Consider the following 17558-nt stretch of genomic DNA (forward strand, 5'->3'; position numbering starts at 1 on the left):
AATATCTTTTGGTACACAAATCAGGAGTTTCTAAAATTGAAGACATGTTCTTAAAATAAAACTAATTAAAAGTCACTAATATGTAAAGTTATATCGTTTTACACAATTATATTTGAATATGAAATATCCCCATCGTCTCTAAACTCATACCTGAGTTAAAGTTGAGCCTGAAGTCGTTAACCTTGTTCTAAAGAAATAATGGGCTTTCATATTTGTGTAGCTTAGATCAAATAAAAATGTAATAAGAGATATGCTCATGGGCGGTTTATTCGTGAGCAGTGTCTGAGGCAAAAATAAATTCTTTTTTTTTTATGTTTATATATGAATTAAAAATCGAATTTTATATTTGAAAATAAATTTTCAAATCCTAATTTTTTATAGAAAATTATTTTGTTTCGGCTGGGTTTTAGTGTGAGCAAATATTATATAATGTGAGCTCTTTTTGACAAAAAAGTTGGCTAATATTTTGTTTATGAAAAACATATCGTTTCCTTTTTTTTCAAGTAGTTTCTTAGAAAAAAACTATTTTTGGATCACTTTTTTTTAGATTGAACATTTCCTTTTTGTATAAATAAATTTTTGCAAATTCCTGTTTTTTTACAATTCAGTCCAGAATCTAGGTCCTAAAACCGTTCTTATGTAAGCATTTAAAAAATATTTTTAAATTTTTTGGGAACCCCTTAGGTAGATATTATCTATCTTAAAGAAACCATAAGAAAAAGAAAGATAACCATAATAAAAAATGATTAAATAAATCTACCTATAATATCTCAACATGGAGTTAAAATAAAAAGATTTAAACGATGGATGAATGGTCAATTATATGTTTATTTATCAGATAAAAAAGGTGAACCTTTAAATGATGATGATGCCCTTATGATAAAGAATAAAATTATACAATGATGATTAAAACCATCTCTGATTTTTTAACAACAAATCAAAAGTTATTAAAATAACCCTTTCAAAAAAGGCTTTTTCTCAAAATAAAAAGTTTCCTACATATTATATAGGTATAAAAATCGAGATGAAGGTAATTGATTATGACGTACTTACTCAAGCAAATAATATGCATCTTCTTTATCTCTTCTTTTTCATATTTTTTTCTTCATATTATCTCTTTCTAAGATCTTTCAAAATGAGCGATTTTTCCTTGTTACATTTATAAGAACACAATAGAATTGCTTAATGATTCATTTAAAAAAACCCTGCTATATATATGTATCTAAACAATATAGTCATATATAATTGAGCAAAGCCGTGACTAGTATTTTATTTCGGGGAATGGTATAGTTACTTTTTGACATAATGTTAAAGAAACATTAATTTATACATGAAGTTTTCTTTATTTTAAATTATTTTTAGAGACTTTGTTTAATATAAAATATATGTCAAAAAATTCCCATAAAATTAATTTGATAACCTTTTAACTTTATTTTTGTCATTTAATTGAAAATCCTCTTATCTTAATAAATATTTTCGAATTTTGACAATAACACTCCATTTTTTAACAATAATTGCTATCTTTTACATAAAATATATTTTTTTTTGACTAAATTTTAATCAGGTAGGGGGAAGGGGTGGGGAGGGGAGGAGTTACTGGTTATTTTCTCCTCTTGAGAAAAAAATACAGCAATTATATATATTTCTAATCTGGAAACATGTACTTACAAACTATATTTGATTATTTTTTTTCTTTTATTTAGACCTTAAAAGGCAAAAAACAACACTAAATCATGTAGATAATTAGAACAAATATTTTTTGAAAAAGTACTCTTCACTCCTAAAAACCATAATTTTTGGGTTAAATAGATTTTTTCATTTTTCTTGCCGTAAAAGCAACACACAATCTCAATCCAACGGTAAAAAAAAGATGAAATTTTAATATTAGTGTTATCTCTAAGGGACTGTTTTATTTAATAAAAAGGGCCAAAAACGCCCTCTATCCTGTCAAAACCTGACAGGATTTCAAATTTTAAACACTAAGAGGGAATCTAATTCCTATAAAAAAAAAATTCAATAGAATCCTTCTCTCTTATGATATGAACGTTGCGTTGAGTTGGTATTTGTAACATTTCATAATGATACAAATCATAGTTATCTTTTCATTTCCTATTGAGTTTTACAGTAATACTAGCCTGGAGAATCAGCAAACAATTAATGGTGGAAGTCAGACAGCCCCTTTAGTGTGCAGTTTGTTTTTTGAGCAGACTTTTTAAATTCTGTTGTCCAATCCCAACAGCAACAAATGTAATGAAGTGATTATCAAGCTAACTTTTGAGGGATTATATTACATAATTAAAGGATACTTATATTATGAAATAATTAACGGCATCAATTACCGGTGAATTTATTATGGGTGTGAAACTCGGATAAATCCTGGGAAAACGGTATTTTGAGTGAGAACCCCTAATACGAGGGTAGTCTGATGAAAAGTTTTACGACTTAACAAAGATACAAAACATTTTTTCTGATTTTTTTATTTATTTTTAAAATAGCCTCAGTGTAACTCTATACACCTCTACCAGCGATGTTCCTATCTTTGTAACCCATCCTAATAGGACTCGGCGTTTTTCACTGCAAAAAAAAAAAAAAAAAAAAAAAAAAAAAAAAAAAAAATTGTTCACAAATGTCAGGACGTCCAAAAACTGCATATAACGACGAAAAAGAGGGATATCAGAGGTTATTAACATGTCAAAAGTACTTGTTTGACACATATTAATTCAACATTTTAATTTTGTAAAAACAAAACTCACATGAACTCACTCAAACGACAGTAACATAATAACTACTAAAACTTTAGTAGTAACGGTCAACACATGCTAGATAGATTTGACAAGCTTTAAGTTACGAGTGCTGCCCTCTTTACGTTTAAGTCAAAAACTTTCGGACCATCCTCGTATCGATATACGCATAAACAAATCATCACATTACTACAGCACGCATATTTCATCTATTATTAATTCCAACAAAAAATCTATTTAAAAATGAACAACTAAAAGTTTGAATATACATATATAGTATGTCTTGCCCTCTCATATTTGATTTTAAAGTACATTTATAATTTTCCTTGAGAGAAAATTTATTGCTAATTATTTCATGAAATGTAATAATCATAAAAAGGCGAAGATAATAATAAGTTAAGATTCCAGAGCCATTTGCTCCTCCCATTAATGCTCCTTGCCTTTAGTCATCCCATAACATGTAAATTTTATAATAAGTTAGATTCAACGTATTTTGAAGATTTTTATTTCAGTTATCTATAGAAGTAAAAATGCGCGCATTTTTAAGGTCGCAATAGAATGGGGCAATATCAATGTTTACTTATCACTAAAGATGGGATGTGTGTAAAGAAAAAAACAATAATAATAACGATTAGAAAGGGAAAAACAGGTGCTCTTTTTTTTGTTTGTTACTTATTTAATAAGCCGTGGGTATATTAACAACTCCCCTATCCCATATCTTAATTGTAAATTGATTTAAAAGTCATAATAAAATAAATATATATGAATTTAAACATAATTATAATATTTTCCCCATAATAATGCTATTTTAAATATAGAAGGTTCTTCTCGTTATTGTAATAATTCATTTGCACACTCCAAAATCATAAAAACAGGCAGCTGATATTAACAAAGGTCTTTCCTACGGGATACTAAATGTCTCCCTCCCACCTTCTCCTCGCGCTCTTAAAAAAACCTATGTATGCTTATTTGTACTTTTTTACCTACCTGAAGAAAATGGCGCCACCTTGTGTTCATTACTGTTTATTAGCAGTTTGTGTCCTAATTTCTTTATTAGAGCTTACCGCATCTAAGCCATCTAGAGAATAAATTTGCTTATTCACAAATCTACAATCCAATTACTAGAGTTGTAAGAAATATGACTTAAAACCACTGCTATACTTTTGTTATTTTCCAAAGCTGTTATCCTTATTTTTGAAGAAGTAACATCTCACGGCGTTACCTCAGTAACACGAAAATATACACCGTATTTAGTTTTTATATGTGTCCACTTCGTTTTTCCTAATGAGTGTTCTGAACGTTGATTCGTTGAATTCAAATTTGTTCATGTTATGTTGTGAGCAATTCTGAAAAATTATTGAATCCATAGTTGAGAATAATTGACTCACTACCACCCTCTCAACTTGGGCCTTTTATTGGTGTCTTTTTGGATGAGAGGTTGTGAGGCACAATAAAGGTAACGAAGTGATCTGTATATATAGTGCGAGTACTTTTGAAGAACAAACTATAACATTGATACTTTTTTGGGGAGCTTTATGTTTAACTAATTGTTGGATTCAGAGTAGAATTAAAAATAGACATCGAAGTCCATATCCAGATATATACCTATTAAATACAGAGTGGGATATGTGTTGACTCTTTTCCCCGTCCTCACATACCTGCTTGCAGCCTGTCTATGATTAAATCTCATGACATTTTTGCTCTTCTCTTTAAGAAATTATTAAGACTGCCAGAGAAACCACTTTAATTTTTGGTTTATTTTTTATTAAATAACAATAGATCATATTTTTTACAACTCTAATCACGTCAATTGTATGTTGGTCAACTCTAAATAATATTAAATCCATGTTATTAACTTAAGTAGGACAAAATATAATTATATTGTTATTGAAAATAATACTTACATATGATAAAACTAATAATAATTAATTTGTTTATATACCTGAGTCCCGGTGCTATGAAATAAAGTGAAAAAACGTGTCTGAAATATTTGAAATAATAATTAAACATACAAAACATTTTCCTTCATTAACTCCTTTATGCAATCTTCATTAAGGAATAGGTTAACAATGATTTGGGCTGGGAATTTATAGGATGCAAGTACAATTTAAATAATATTTTTCTTTACTAAAGTCCCATTCGTGAGAATATGAAAGTTAATGGATTAACTTAGTGAAATAATAATTTTTAACACCACTAACAGATACTTTTTTTTCCATTGATATACTTATCGTCACAACTTTAGAGGCTCAAAAGTTGGCCTAATATTTATCAATAATAAATTTTTCTTATTATATAAATAATTTATTTTCCAAAGCTGTTATCAATATTCATGCAGAGATAGCATCAAAGGATAAAATAATCACTAGTGAGTGTTTTCATAAATAACAGAGATTAATATTAATAATTTGTTGGACTCTGAGTAGAATTTGAGGATCGACGTCGGAGAAATTCCTGCCCATGTCTTTGTTTATTTCCTTCACCCCTTCTCCCTATCACAGCTGATTGTAGCTGATCTAATGAAACTTCATGACAGCTAAGCTATTCTTCTCCAAAACATTAATCAAATTATTACCATATTGATCTGTGTGTGTGTTTTTTTAACATGCCCAAAATACACGCAATTTTCATGACTAGATATAAACTTTGCTTTGAGCTTGTTTCAGAATGTTTTTAGTCATAATTACCTTATAAAATCCTTATTGAGTTTTACTAGTGCTGTATATGTCGTTAAACAGTCCCTATATCCCTTTTACAAGGGCCCTGGAACCAATCCATAGCAGGGAGGGGTAGTTAAAAATGAAATCACATATTTATGACACCCACAGTGAAAGAAAGGGACATAGAAGTCACAAAATCAGTATATGACGTCACATTATTTGTTTTTCTTACAGTAACAGAATAAGAACTTCTTTTATGTAATGATCAGCAATTCCGAGTGTAAAAATAATATACAACTCTGACTGACTATGATGGTCTAATAATCAGCTCATCAGATCAACTTCTTTTCTTTAGCTGACTTTGAAAACTATATACCGTTTGTCATAGACTGCAGTAGACTGAAGGGATAGTTCTACTACAGGTTGGTGACCCAAAACTTGCAGTAGCATGACTGAATTAAGGAAAACGTGATTTTTATGGAATCAAAAATGACAACAAAAAACCAGTTTGAGAATTGTTTAATTATTAAATTGAGCTGCATATTTGTATTCAATATGTCCTTCTTCACAAACAATAACAGCTTCGACACGCTAGTGAACAGACTGACAGCTCTTGACCATGAAGGGGGCCGTGTCCATGACGTATCGAACTCTCATGATGGCAGCTTGGAGAGAACCTAAATTTGGATGAGAGGTGCGGCAGACATTCTTCTTCAAGACGCCACAAACTGCAATGTCTAGGGGGTTGAGGTCAAGGCTGGAGGAGGGCTATGATTTTTCAAATTTTTCTAAAAAAAATTATATTGGAAGTTTTTTTCCAAAAGATTTAAATTTTTAAATTTTTTTTCCAAAAAAAATTTTTTTTAACTTTCTTTAAAGAAGTATGAAATTTTACAATTTTTTTTCCAAAAAATTTAATTTTCTATAAACAACTATTAATTTTTCAATTTTTTTTCCAAAAAATTTAAATTTTGTAAGTAGTTGTGGATTTTTAAAGTTTTTCCAAAAAATTTTATATTTGAAATTTTTTTCCAAAAAATTTAAATTTAGAAATTTTTTTCCCAATAATTTAAATTTACAATTTTTTTCTAAATTTTTAATTTTTTTTTTATAATTTCCTTTAGAAATTTTTTTTTTTTCCAAAAATTTAAATCATCTAAATAGTTGTGGATTTTTGAAATTTTTTAAAAAATTTTATTTTTTTATAAATTTCTATAAATTTTTGAAATTTTTTTCCAAAAAATATATTTTTTTAATATCGATGGATTTTGAAAACTTTTTTCCAAAAAATTTGATTTTTTGTGAGTAGCTATGGACTTTGAATTTTTTAATTCCAAAAAATCAACCTCCTCCCCCCCAAATATTATCCTGAAGTTTGAGGAATGTAATGAAGGTTGCATCCATTAATTTGGATGATGCTTCAACTACTGTGCATCATGTATACTTTAAATCATTTTTGCTACTTTGACCTACTTACACTAATTAAATATATTTGGATTTTAACCCCTTTCAACTTTGATTAATTAAACATAATATAATTATTCCCTAGATGGGAGCTCTTGAAGATAAAATCAAAAGTGAGATGGTTTCATTGAAAGACAAGATGAAGCAGATGGAAGATGAGATGATTGTCTTTAGGGATTTGGATCGTCTTAAAGTAGATGCAGAGGAAAAAAGAGATTTCTTAGATAAGCAGAGCACAGAGCTAAGTCAAAGACGGATTGTTGTTGCACAAAATTTGGCAGACATGAAAACAAAATACGATGAAATAAAGGTAGGTTAGTTATAATCATGTTTTTAAATTATTAATATTTTTTTTTAGGTCAGGTAGGTCAGAAACAAAAAAACAAAACAGGGGAAAAATTATTATTGTTTGTGTAAAATATGACCACTCAATGTAAAAGACTCACCATATGAATTTCCTTCGAGCACCCTGTTTTCTTTCAATAATTGTGGTTGATTGATTCCTATATTATTTTTTAATTTGAATTCACCAATGGAATGCTACATATTAGTGTTGTATTCGATTCAAAAATTTCGAGTTCTGCGTCGAAGTAGAGTTCGTATGAGTACCATACACCAATACATATTGATATGTATTTTCTAGAGACTTTTCACATAATATGACAAGAGCCTCCGCAGGATTATATTTTGGGGAAGTATTCGTTTTTGGAATTTTTTTGAAAAAAAAAAAAAATTATATATATTTTTTTAATTTAAAAATCCATAGCTAATCACAAAAATTTCAACTATAAAAATTTTAAAAATCCACTGGCACTTTCAAAAAATGAATTTTTTTGGAAAAAAAATTCAAAAATCCATTGTCATTCACATTAAATTATTTGTTTTTTGAAAAAAAATTTCGAAAATAAATTGCAACTCACAAAAAAATAAATGTTTTGAAAAAAAATCTCAAAAATTAAATTTTCGAATATTAATTTTTTTATATAAAGTTTTAAAATCCTATTATAGCCCATTATCCTGAGCAAAAAAAAATTAGTAAAAACAAAAATATTTGAGGATTATTTTTTTTTCTTTTTGCAATTTCTTTGTCTTAGAATATATTTAATTTGGTCATTCAAATCCACAACTATTATTTTATTTTGATCCATTAAAATTACATGGTTATTATGTATTTATGACTAATATAAACGCGGGGATTTGAGCTTTATAATGTCCCTCAAGATACTTATATTATGGCCATTTGTATTAAAATAGTCGAAAATGACATCCTAAGATATTTATTATCCATGGAATATTCAATTATTGCAACTTGTACAAAGTCATAACGTATACATAACATATCAAACACTAATTCTAATTTCATCCTTACCTTAGGGGTAAAATTCTTTTTTATGGCATTACCCATATCTAAAATAATCTATCCTTTTTCATTCATCAACTCATCTATAAATAGCAAGAAAAGAACGTTTGTACATAGTTTTACAATCTCCTTTTGAGCAATACTAAAAATATGACTAATCATTACTCAAATGTTTCAAGTCTTAATTATTTGAACTCAATCAAAGTTAAATATTCAAAAAACAACAGGATTTGGAGTAATTTTTAGAAAATGGTTCAGCTTGAATACATTCAAGCTTTCTATCGAGTTCGAGTATTACTTGACTCCAACACTAGTCCTACATATTATCTTTGCATTCCCAATTTTCTTTTTCTTTTGAATGATCCTCAGAGATTTTTGAAAGTGAGACGTGCGAAAAGTGGGGGAACAGGTTTTGTAAATGTAACAAAATTATTTAATAACATTCTATTGATATTTTTTTTATGGCCAGGCGTGTTTTTATATATTATATTTTGTAGTAGACTCTTTGTTCCTCTTGAGGTATGAACAATGTACATATATATATATATCATTTGGTTATTTTTTGTTACAGAAACAATTAGGAGAAAATGAGACCCATACACAATTGACAAATTTTGAAAGGAAATTATCTCACTTGGAACAAAACAACTTTACGGTTAAGGAGTTTATATGTAACAAAAAAGCAGAGTTGGACATTGGACCAATAAAGTCATCTGTGATGAAACTACAAAGAGAATATAATAAGAAACTTATTTTATCGATGAAGAAAACGCCTTGATAAATTGTACGTCATCCTTATATTTTCATTTAGAATGTCCTTTCACAATAAATGTAGATGGCGTAGATATAAAAATATATTTAAAAATGTATTGTTTTCGTCATTTTAACAGTTAATATAATATGTATTAAAAAAAATCATCAATAAAAGGAAACAGTCTCACCAGATTTGATTTTTTTTTTAATAAAAATATATATTTTTCCACCACATTAAACGATCTTTCTTTTAAGACAGCCTTTTACAAAAAGTGTAGTCCGGATAGGATTTATGTTGATCGCCCAAGATGTACATACTAAATATTTTTTATATATACAACCCTCAGTTAGGAGTATTATTGTCATTCAATTTATTCATGTAAATTGTTTTTTTATGTAGTTGTTGAATCTCTGGTGTAAAGTTCCCACTTCACATCGAATATAGTTGAGAGGGCAAACAGAATTGTATAAGCATTAAGTTATATGCATATAAACTCTGACACTTATCAATTAACTGAAGGAAAGGGGATGAAGATATTGATGGTGATGACGTCATAGTAGTGAGGAGTGACACCCACCCCTGTTCTCGCACAATCCCCCCTCCGATTTAATCGTTGATAGAGGGAGACAAGGGCTTCAACTCACCCTTGATCTCCTCTTCGTCCTCAATTTCTGAGCTCATATTCAAATTATGCTCTCCCTTCTTATGCTGTAGACACTTATAGACCCCACCCGCCAAAACAATTAAAATGACACTAACAGCCACAAAAAGTCCCACAAAGATCTCTATACTTAGTCCAAAGATCATAATCCCGTCGTTGTCATAGAGTTCTGGAGGAGGTTTATCCGTCTGAACTGTATTTAAAGCGTTCCCGTCCAATTTGATCACTTCTGGATTGTCTTTAATATCAGAGGACGAAGGACTTGGCTCTGGGGGTGGAGGAGGTGAGGGAGGTATCACTGTTCTTCGAGATGTTTGGAATTCTACATGAGGAGCACGGTTGTAGTCAACACCCATGAGACCCTTTTCTTCTCTGGCGATGGCCTCAAAGATGTAATTGACGCGTGGACGAACTGTAATAAGGAAATGGATGTGTTTCAATTACTTACATATTATATGCAAAGGACAGGTCTATGCATGAAACTATATGTTAAAAAAACTCATTTAAAAATATCAATCATCATTAAGCTTTTGAAGGGAAAAAATTTAAAGACAGTAAAAAAAGAGTACTGCCGTTCTTGTCGTTTCTTTTTACGGAAGTGGATCATTTACAGAAACAGTGGTCACAGGAAGTACTCCACAAATAAAAGACTGCCCATTGCATATAAGTATGTTGTAGTAATATTAATAACCTTTAATGTCTAAGTAATTAATTTCCGGAGCCACGATTTCCGTCATTTCATAATTATAGGGATCATTTTTTGGCCAATATTTGACAAAGAACTGATCCGCACACTCTCGATCATGAACGATGTTGTGTCCCCAAGAGACTCTTACAAGAGAAACAGTCACTTGCTCCACAATGGGAGGTCCCGTAAATTGAGGATTCCGTCCAGCTCCAATACAATAGCTCTGTGCACCTTGAAAAAATAAATGTAAAGTCACTAACAATAGTCGCATGGTAAGGACGGAGGATGTCCCCGTTAATTTTGTAGTAATAGGATGATGCACCATTTTGAAGGCTTTAAAAAATAACAACAACACTTAAATTAAGATTAAGCAAAAAATCTTATCATTTTTTTATTCTTTTACTTATGACTTCAACAAGTCATAAAAAGACAAGGCACACCAAAGAAGTAACTAATAGAACTGAGTCATATGTTGTGCGGCAATGAGACGAACCTTGTTCCACGCGCTCAAATTGTAGTAGTTACGAGGGTCGGTCCATTATTTATTATTGTGTCGTAGTAGCAGACTACAGTACTAGAAATACATATATTTATTGTAATAAAAAAATCACATCCCATAACATTAGGGCTCGCTTCCCCCTTTGCTTTGTACGTTGAGCTCCTCACCCAATTTAGTTATTTAATTCATAAACGATTCATTAATATTGTACAAACGTACAGTTAATGGATTTATTGGGTCATGTGACCTGTTGTTTTGTATAAGGAGTTAAAGTTGCTCGGTTTTCTTTACTTACTTTCATATAATGGTCATGTGATCAAAGACAGAGTGTTTAATTTGTAGAATGTGATAAAAACTGTAAAACTATATAGTTCAAGGAATTTCTTGCAACACACACACACAAAAAAAAAAAAATGCTTTCCTAGTTAGTGACTCGTACAAACTCTCACCGTCCCAATCTTTTTAAAGTAACACATATATTTTATCCTACATTTTGTGTCTTAAATCAATTGTCATCCTCTGATGCAACAAAAAGTCAAGGCATAATTCAATGTTTAAATACATTTAGAATATGACTCAAAATCGAACACAATCTCATACTATATGTACATATGTAGATCCTATCCCTATTGTTCAGAAAACATATGATATGTCAATTGTTATTAAAACACTTAATCTTAATTAGCCAAAGATCCTTGTGGCCTAGAGCCACTGTTGAAAACAAGAATGAGCTTATATAGATTCAAGGACATTTTGTTTGTTTATTTAATTAGTTAAATGAGTATTATTAAGTATTTAATAAATGTATGTTTATAAATTAAATATGAGTGATTAAACAGTAAAATACTCAATTTAACAAATTCGCATTGTAATTTCATTTAATTAAGTACCTAATGTTTGTTCATATATGTATATCAGCCTCATTGTTCCCTTAATTGTATCTCACAATATTTCCTACGAAAAGAAAGAGAAAGAAAAAACGACAGAAAATTAGCTGGTAGTAGTTAGCCAATTCTTCGCAACTATGGAAATAATATTAAAAAATGTTAGGGAATTGTTCACAGACAGGGGAGTTGCTAGCTTTCATCCTTGGGAGGGACCCAAATTTTTGTAGACTTACTTGAAAGTTGACTCGACATATGAATGTTGAGAAAAGCTTATTTGATATACCCGCCTCCAGCATCAATCACGGTTTAGATCCGGCCCAGAAGAAGGAGGATGAGTTGACGAGGTAGTTCCTTGGCATTTTGGTCATTGTCTCTTTGGTGGTGGTTGGTCATATTTCTTTCCCAATGAAGAAATAGGGCTCTTCTGGAGACTGATTATCTGGAATGGTGACGCCGTCAAATTTGAAATCTCCGTGTTGTTACGAAAAAATAAATTATCGTTATGATGCAAAGCCGTTATTTCTCTGTAAACTCAATATTCTTTATACATGGAACAGCTGTCACCATGATGCCCAAAACTTCACTAAAATTTGTTCATACAACAATGTTTCTCTTAGCAAAAAATAGACGCCATCAAAGAGCTACATCATAACAAAATCGTCGGCTCATGTAAGTGCCGATTTGACCTTAAAGTCCTGTAAATACATTATACAATTTTGCATGTTCATACCTAACGTAATTAAATTAAATAACGTCAATTAAGAGGAAAACCAGAAAAAAATATAGCTGAAATTAAAATCTGGGCAGATTTATGTGTAACTGTACTGTGTTATCTACCTAACATTGAAATTGACACTGTATTTCAGTTGTCAGCTGTCTATTTTTTTACTTCTTTTCCTATTATTAGTATTTGAACGTTGATTGGTTGAATCAGATTGATCTCTTGATAAGTTATTGTTAAAAATATTATTGGATAATAATTGCTTCGTTGGTACAAATTGGTTCATTACCAACTAATTTTGGGCATTTATTCGTTTTCGTTTTGGAGGACCGATTCTCAGATATAATCAAAGTAACGTTGTGCAGTAGATTTGCAATCATACCTTTTGAAAGAAGGATGACCTGACTTTACCTACGACTAATTACTTCTTTTGTTGTGTTTGCATAATTGTATCCTTTTCAATGAGATGCTTACTAAATCAATCACTCTTAAAGAATCTAATCTATGCTTTAGGTCACATAGTGAGTACATATATTATGTTTGTATCAAATGTGTCAACGTTCCAAGAAAGGATAGAGCATGTTAATAATTATTATAATTATTTAAGTACTAGTGCTAGGAAGGAAACGTCTCTTTTGTCCTCCGGATGAGATATAAAGTTTCAATGACTCGAATTGGAGCGTACAATAATTATTGTTTACATTACATATTATTATTATCAGTATGTGAACACCGTCTATTCAAAGCTTCATTCGAGGCTTCATCCATTCTATTATTGAGTCTATTTTACATACAATACCTACATAGGTGGGTTGGAACTCTTTTTAACTGATAACAAGAATTTTTTAATTACCTATATCTGCATATTTGCATGTGACAGTCGGAAAACAATGGAACTTATAAGAAAATAATATAAAATCTAGAATGGTAATTTTTACTGTGGAAATTTTAAGTGACATTTTTTATAAAGTCCCAAAATTTGGGGAAAAAATAAAATATTTCGGACTTTTTTTTTCTAGAAAATGTGATTTATCATTTATAAGAGTGCCTGGCTTTTTGTAGTGGCTACCTTAATATATGTACCTCTATTTTTAATCTTCCAAATGTGTTCACACAAATTTTTCATTCTTAAGGATATATGGTACACATGAACTATAAAGTGTAACCAGGAATGTGGCATCTCATTAATGAAGGAGAGTAACGCTGAATATGTAAAAGTGTCCTTGTTGGACTCAGAGTAGAATTGAGGATGAATATTGGAGCAATTTATGCCTATATGTCCTAGATATGGAGTGGTGTTTGTGTTTATTTTCTTAGTCTCATGCCTGCTAATAGCTAGTGTTGCTAACTATCTGAAAAATAATTAAGGGACACCTCTTTGGCAGGGTCGGCCAACCCTGCACAATGATTTTTGCATCTTTTCATTTTTTTCGAATGGCTGTTTAAAGCTGGACCCCAGTGTAGGACAGTGTCGACGTCTGAGTAACTGTTAGCCATGCTCCTTTGTTTTTTTCAGTTTCTTTTGCAACAGTACTTCTTTGGCCAATGGGATGAACGTATTCTGTGTCATCGTACACGTGTTTGGATATGCTGTCAGCTAGTAGGTCCCAGAGCAGGACATGACCTGGGAACACGTTCACTGTCAACTTTCATGTAAAGTGCATTTTTGTTTATTTGCCAGTCATTTTACCGGCCATTTCTTAAAAATCAAAGTATTACGGGACAAAGTGTGTCCTGTTTCAGCTCAATATTGGACGGGCGTTTTTTTTCTTCTAATTACGAGACAATTATGTTTTGCAAGGGATTGTTGTCAACCTTACTCGCAGCTAATTTAAGGAAACGTCATGATAGCAAAGCTTCTCTGCTACAAAACATTCTTTAAATTGTCCGGGTGACAACGTTAATTTTCAGTTTCTTTTTTGTAAACTACTCATAGATAGTATTATTTTCATCCATTGTATCAATTCTATTTATATTTCAGTTGGGAGAGGAAGAACATACTTTATTTTTGGGCGAAGGAATATTGTTCCTTCATAGTTATGGTAGTGGGCTCTTGAAAGTATTTTAAGAAATGTACGAGAACACACAAGTATTGTGTACTAAAATCTTCAGGATAGCCTACCTTGAGACAAAAAGAAGACTACGTGGAGGCTGTGGGTCGAAATTAAACTACTTTATTTCTTTTTCTTTTTTAAATAAGCTCTAGTACTGACAGTCAGAATAACTGACTATCTTAAGGACCGGCCCTAAGCCTGGAATGAACTGAATACACAAGGACTGACACAACACTAATTGAGGAGTATTGCAGTCAAGTTTCAAATCAATTTTCTTCATAAGAAATAGCTGATTGCGAGCTAATGCGCTCTCAACCATAAAGTTGTTTATTTTAACGATGCCTTTCTAAAAACAAAAATTTCAGAAAAACATACTCTGAGTTAAACATTATAGATTTTCTTTTTACTGCGTTGTCCTTCATAGAACTTAGTAAATGTCGGCTACTGAGGTGGTTGAGCTCTAGGGTAGTTGCTTATTCATAGTCTTGTAAAGGAGACAAAAACTTTGAAAAATAAAAAGTTGACTCCAATAATGATGATCAAACAACAAATATTCGAATACAATTCTTCTATTCGATCCATGAATATGAAATTTAATATTAAGTTTTTTTCTTGAAGAAGGTCATATTTACAATAATAAAAAGTACTGAATAAAAATAACAGCTTTAGACAATAATTAATAAAAAAACACTTTTCAGATTACTAACCACAACAAAAACTTGCACCCTTAAAAGTTCTTAGAATTTGGACAACCTTTGCTATGAGTTATGACGGCTTTTGAGAAATACATGATTAGTAGGTACAAGACAGACTTATCAAAAGTAAATTATGGATGGTATACTGATTCAACCATGTCTCTAGTTAAAAAAAAAATCAAAAGAGACAGATGATGTATAATTATCTAGAGATAAAAGTGTAATTATAAATATTACATTTATATTAGTACACATATGTATTTTCGAAAGTTTTAAAAGAAAAAAAAAACTCATTAAGAGAAATATATGAACCGTGAATCTCTCTGTCAAGTGTCGGAAATGCGTAGGAGACCAAACCAAACCACACCTTCATAGTAGTTATTTAAATATATATTAGAGGTTTAATAATAGGGGGAAAATAAAGCATTGTTAGTATGTCTTCAAATTATCCAATTATTGAAGTTTAGAAAATTATGACAAGTCCACCAATCCCCATCAATTGAAAATATACAACGCATAGAAAAACTTTTATTTGTAAATTACCCATTCCTTCATCCCCCATAAACATATTGGTACTAAATGAAATAACTACAGCTATAAAAAATCAATATGCATAAATAGAAATACATAAAAGCTCAAAAATAACAAAGTCATAAAAAGTTAATCAATTAACCTAATTTTGATTCTATATATTTAATACACCTTGATGGAAATGCACTGACCAGATAACGTGAGAATATTTGAATTAGCCAATGAGAATAATAAATAGAAAGTTTATCACTATAGCATTCACATACATGATCAATGTCATTTTTTGAATCTTACACCCTTCCATTTTTCAAATTCGATTGACCAACCTTTCAATATTTCTTCTCAATTCCAAGGTATTTAAGAGGATTCATTAAAAAGTTGCAATTTATTCCCCTGTTCAAATGTGTAATTAAACGCAGACTTTAAAAACTGGGTTCCATCATGGTATGGAGTACAGAGGCCTCATAAGTCATAAAACATATTGCCGTATTTGTGAAGAATACACGTAGCTCAATAAACAACGCACTTGGGGGATTTTATTTTCTTGACCTCCTTGTGCGTTGATTCGATACTCGTTCGTTCCTAGAGAAGGAAATACACTTAATGTATATGTACTTCCAAAAAAAATCCTAGGCCATATTGAGAAAATGTAATAATAAATGTTTAGTTATACTTACTAAGCACAACTAAGGGTGGATTGGGCTAAGTTGGTCTACGAGGTATCAGGTTTCGGGTCAAAATATGAGACACCTTAAAATAAAGGTAATCCCATAAATACTCATGAGAGTTAAATATATTTCAAATATTAGCATGTAATAACTATTTCATGAAGTCAAATACCACACAATCAAATCCCCATCAATTTAACAAAAATGCATTGATTTTGAAGCTTTTCATATTGATAGTTTATTCAAATGTGTTTATGACTTTGCAATCTTACAAACACACCTATTTTTTCCATTTCTAATATTGGAGGTTGCTCTATTAGCCATTTTAGGTGTTTAATGTTTTGATGATGAAGAGCGTTCGCTCATATTTTGATATCCAGCCATTTTCATAGAATTCTCCAAATTTTTACTATAAGAAATTTTTTTATTTATTGTTTGTGTCGTTTGGGAGAGAATAAGGGTCCTTGAGGTCCATTGTACTATAATATAATATTGAAAATACCACTTTACCATGTTATGTCTTTATAATTTTTTTGTGATTTCTGGAAGGACAGAATAAATGATATCATTCACATTAGTAATTGTAACAATTACAAATAATCAATAACGTCATCGTCATCTTATTTTTCATAATGTGTGTTTCATAATAGAGTCATCAATTGGTTGTAAAGGAACTATTTTAAATTAGAAATAAATGTCAGTTTGGAAGGTTTGGACCACGGGCTTTTGGAGTATGGCAAAATGAGATTTGGATGAAGGAATTTCAGGCTAGGGCCTAAGCCGAATCTGCCTCTATGAGCAAGCTCATCTGATAATTTAAGGAATATTTGAGAAAATCAGATCAATAAGGACTTCTACATGTACTTCCTGAAAACTAAAGTATTGCTATGTGCCCAGGAGGAGTTTTTGAAGAACCTAAATCTACTTTTAACAGGATGGAGCAACCGTTTAAACTGTCAAATTGTTCAGGTGTGGTGTTCATCTAATTTTAAGGATTTTTAAGCCATATTTTTTTAGCTTTCTTCTTCTACTGTTTGCAATCCGACCTTGCCTAATAGACTATATTAAAGAAAAAGGACTAATACTGTTCCAAGAGTCATCAGTGGCAGAATACTGCAGTTCTATCATAAGTATTTGGTTGCTCTTAAGAGGTTTTAGGGCTATGACTCACGTCG

At 30.6% G+C, this 17558-nt stretch overlaps 2 protein-coding genes across 3 annotated transcripts in view; one reads left to right on the forward strand and one right to left on the reverse strand.

Annotated features, from left to right (window-relative positions):
* LOC121115149 (intraflagellar transport protein 74 homolog) overlaps window positions 1-9184 on the forward strand; it is a 36287-nt gene extending 27103 nt beyond the window's left edge. For both annotated transcript variants that reach the window (XM_040709331.2, XM_040709332.2), the window contains exons 7-8: window positions 6951-7175; window positions 8797-9184. In XM_040709331.2, coding sequence (XP_040565265.1) covers window positions 6951-7175; window positions 8797-9003 — 432 coding nt within the window. In that variant the 3' untranslated portion in view covers window positions 9004-9184. The remainder of the gene's footprint in view (window positions 1-6950; window positions 7176-8796) is intronic.
* LOC121115150 (uncharacterized) lies at window positions 9004-10812 on the reverse strand. The gene is made up of 2 exons (XM_040709333.2): window positions 10332-10812; window positions 9004-10052 (listed from the first exon to the last, which is right to left on the reverse strand). Exons 1-2 carry the CDS (start codon window positions 10651-10653, stop codon window positions 9586-9588), a joined length of 789 nt encoding a protein of 262 aa, XP_040565267.1. The 5' UTR covers window positions 10654-10812; the 3' UTR covers window positions 9004-9585.
* Window positions 10813-17558: the final 6746 nt, after the last annotated feature.

This window comes from Lepeophtheirus salmonis, chromosome 3, assembly GCF_016086655.4.
Source record: "Lepeophtheirus salmonis chromosome 3, UVic_Lsal_1.4, whole genome shotgun sequence".
Taxonomy (NCBI): domain Eukaryota; kingdom Metazoa; phylum Arthropoda; class Copepoda; order Siphonostomatoida; family Caligidae; genus Lepeophtheirus; species Lepeophtheirus salmonis.

What these genes read in the sequence shown, in the direction of transcription:
- LOC121115150 (XM_040709333.2), bottom strand. Translation starts at nt 10,653, where the DNA reads ATGGTGCATCATCCTATTACTACAAAATTAACGGGGACATCCTCCGTC. An exon ending in TAATTACTTAGACATTAAAG is followed by an intron (nt 10,053 to 10,331) that starts GTTATTAATATT and finishes TCCTTATTACAG; the next exon opens with TTCGTCCACGCGTCAATTAC.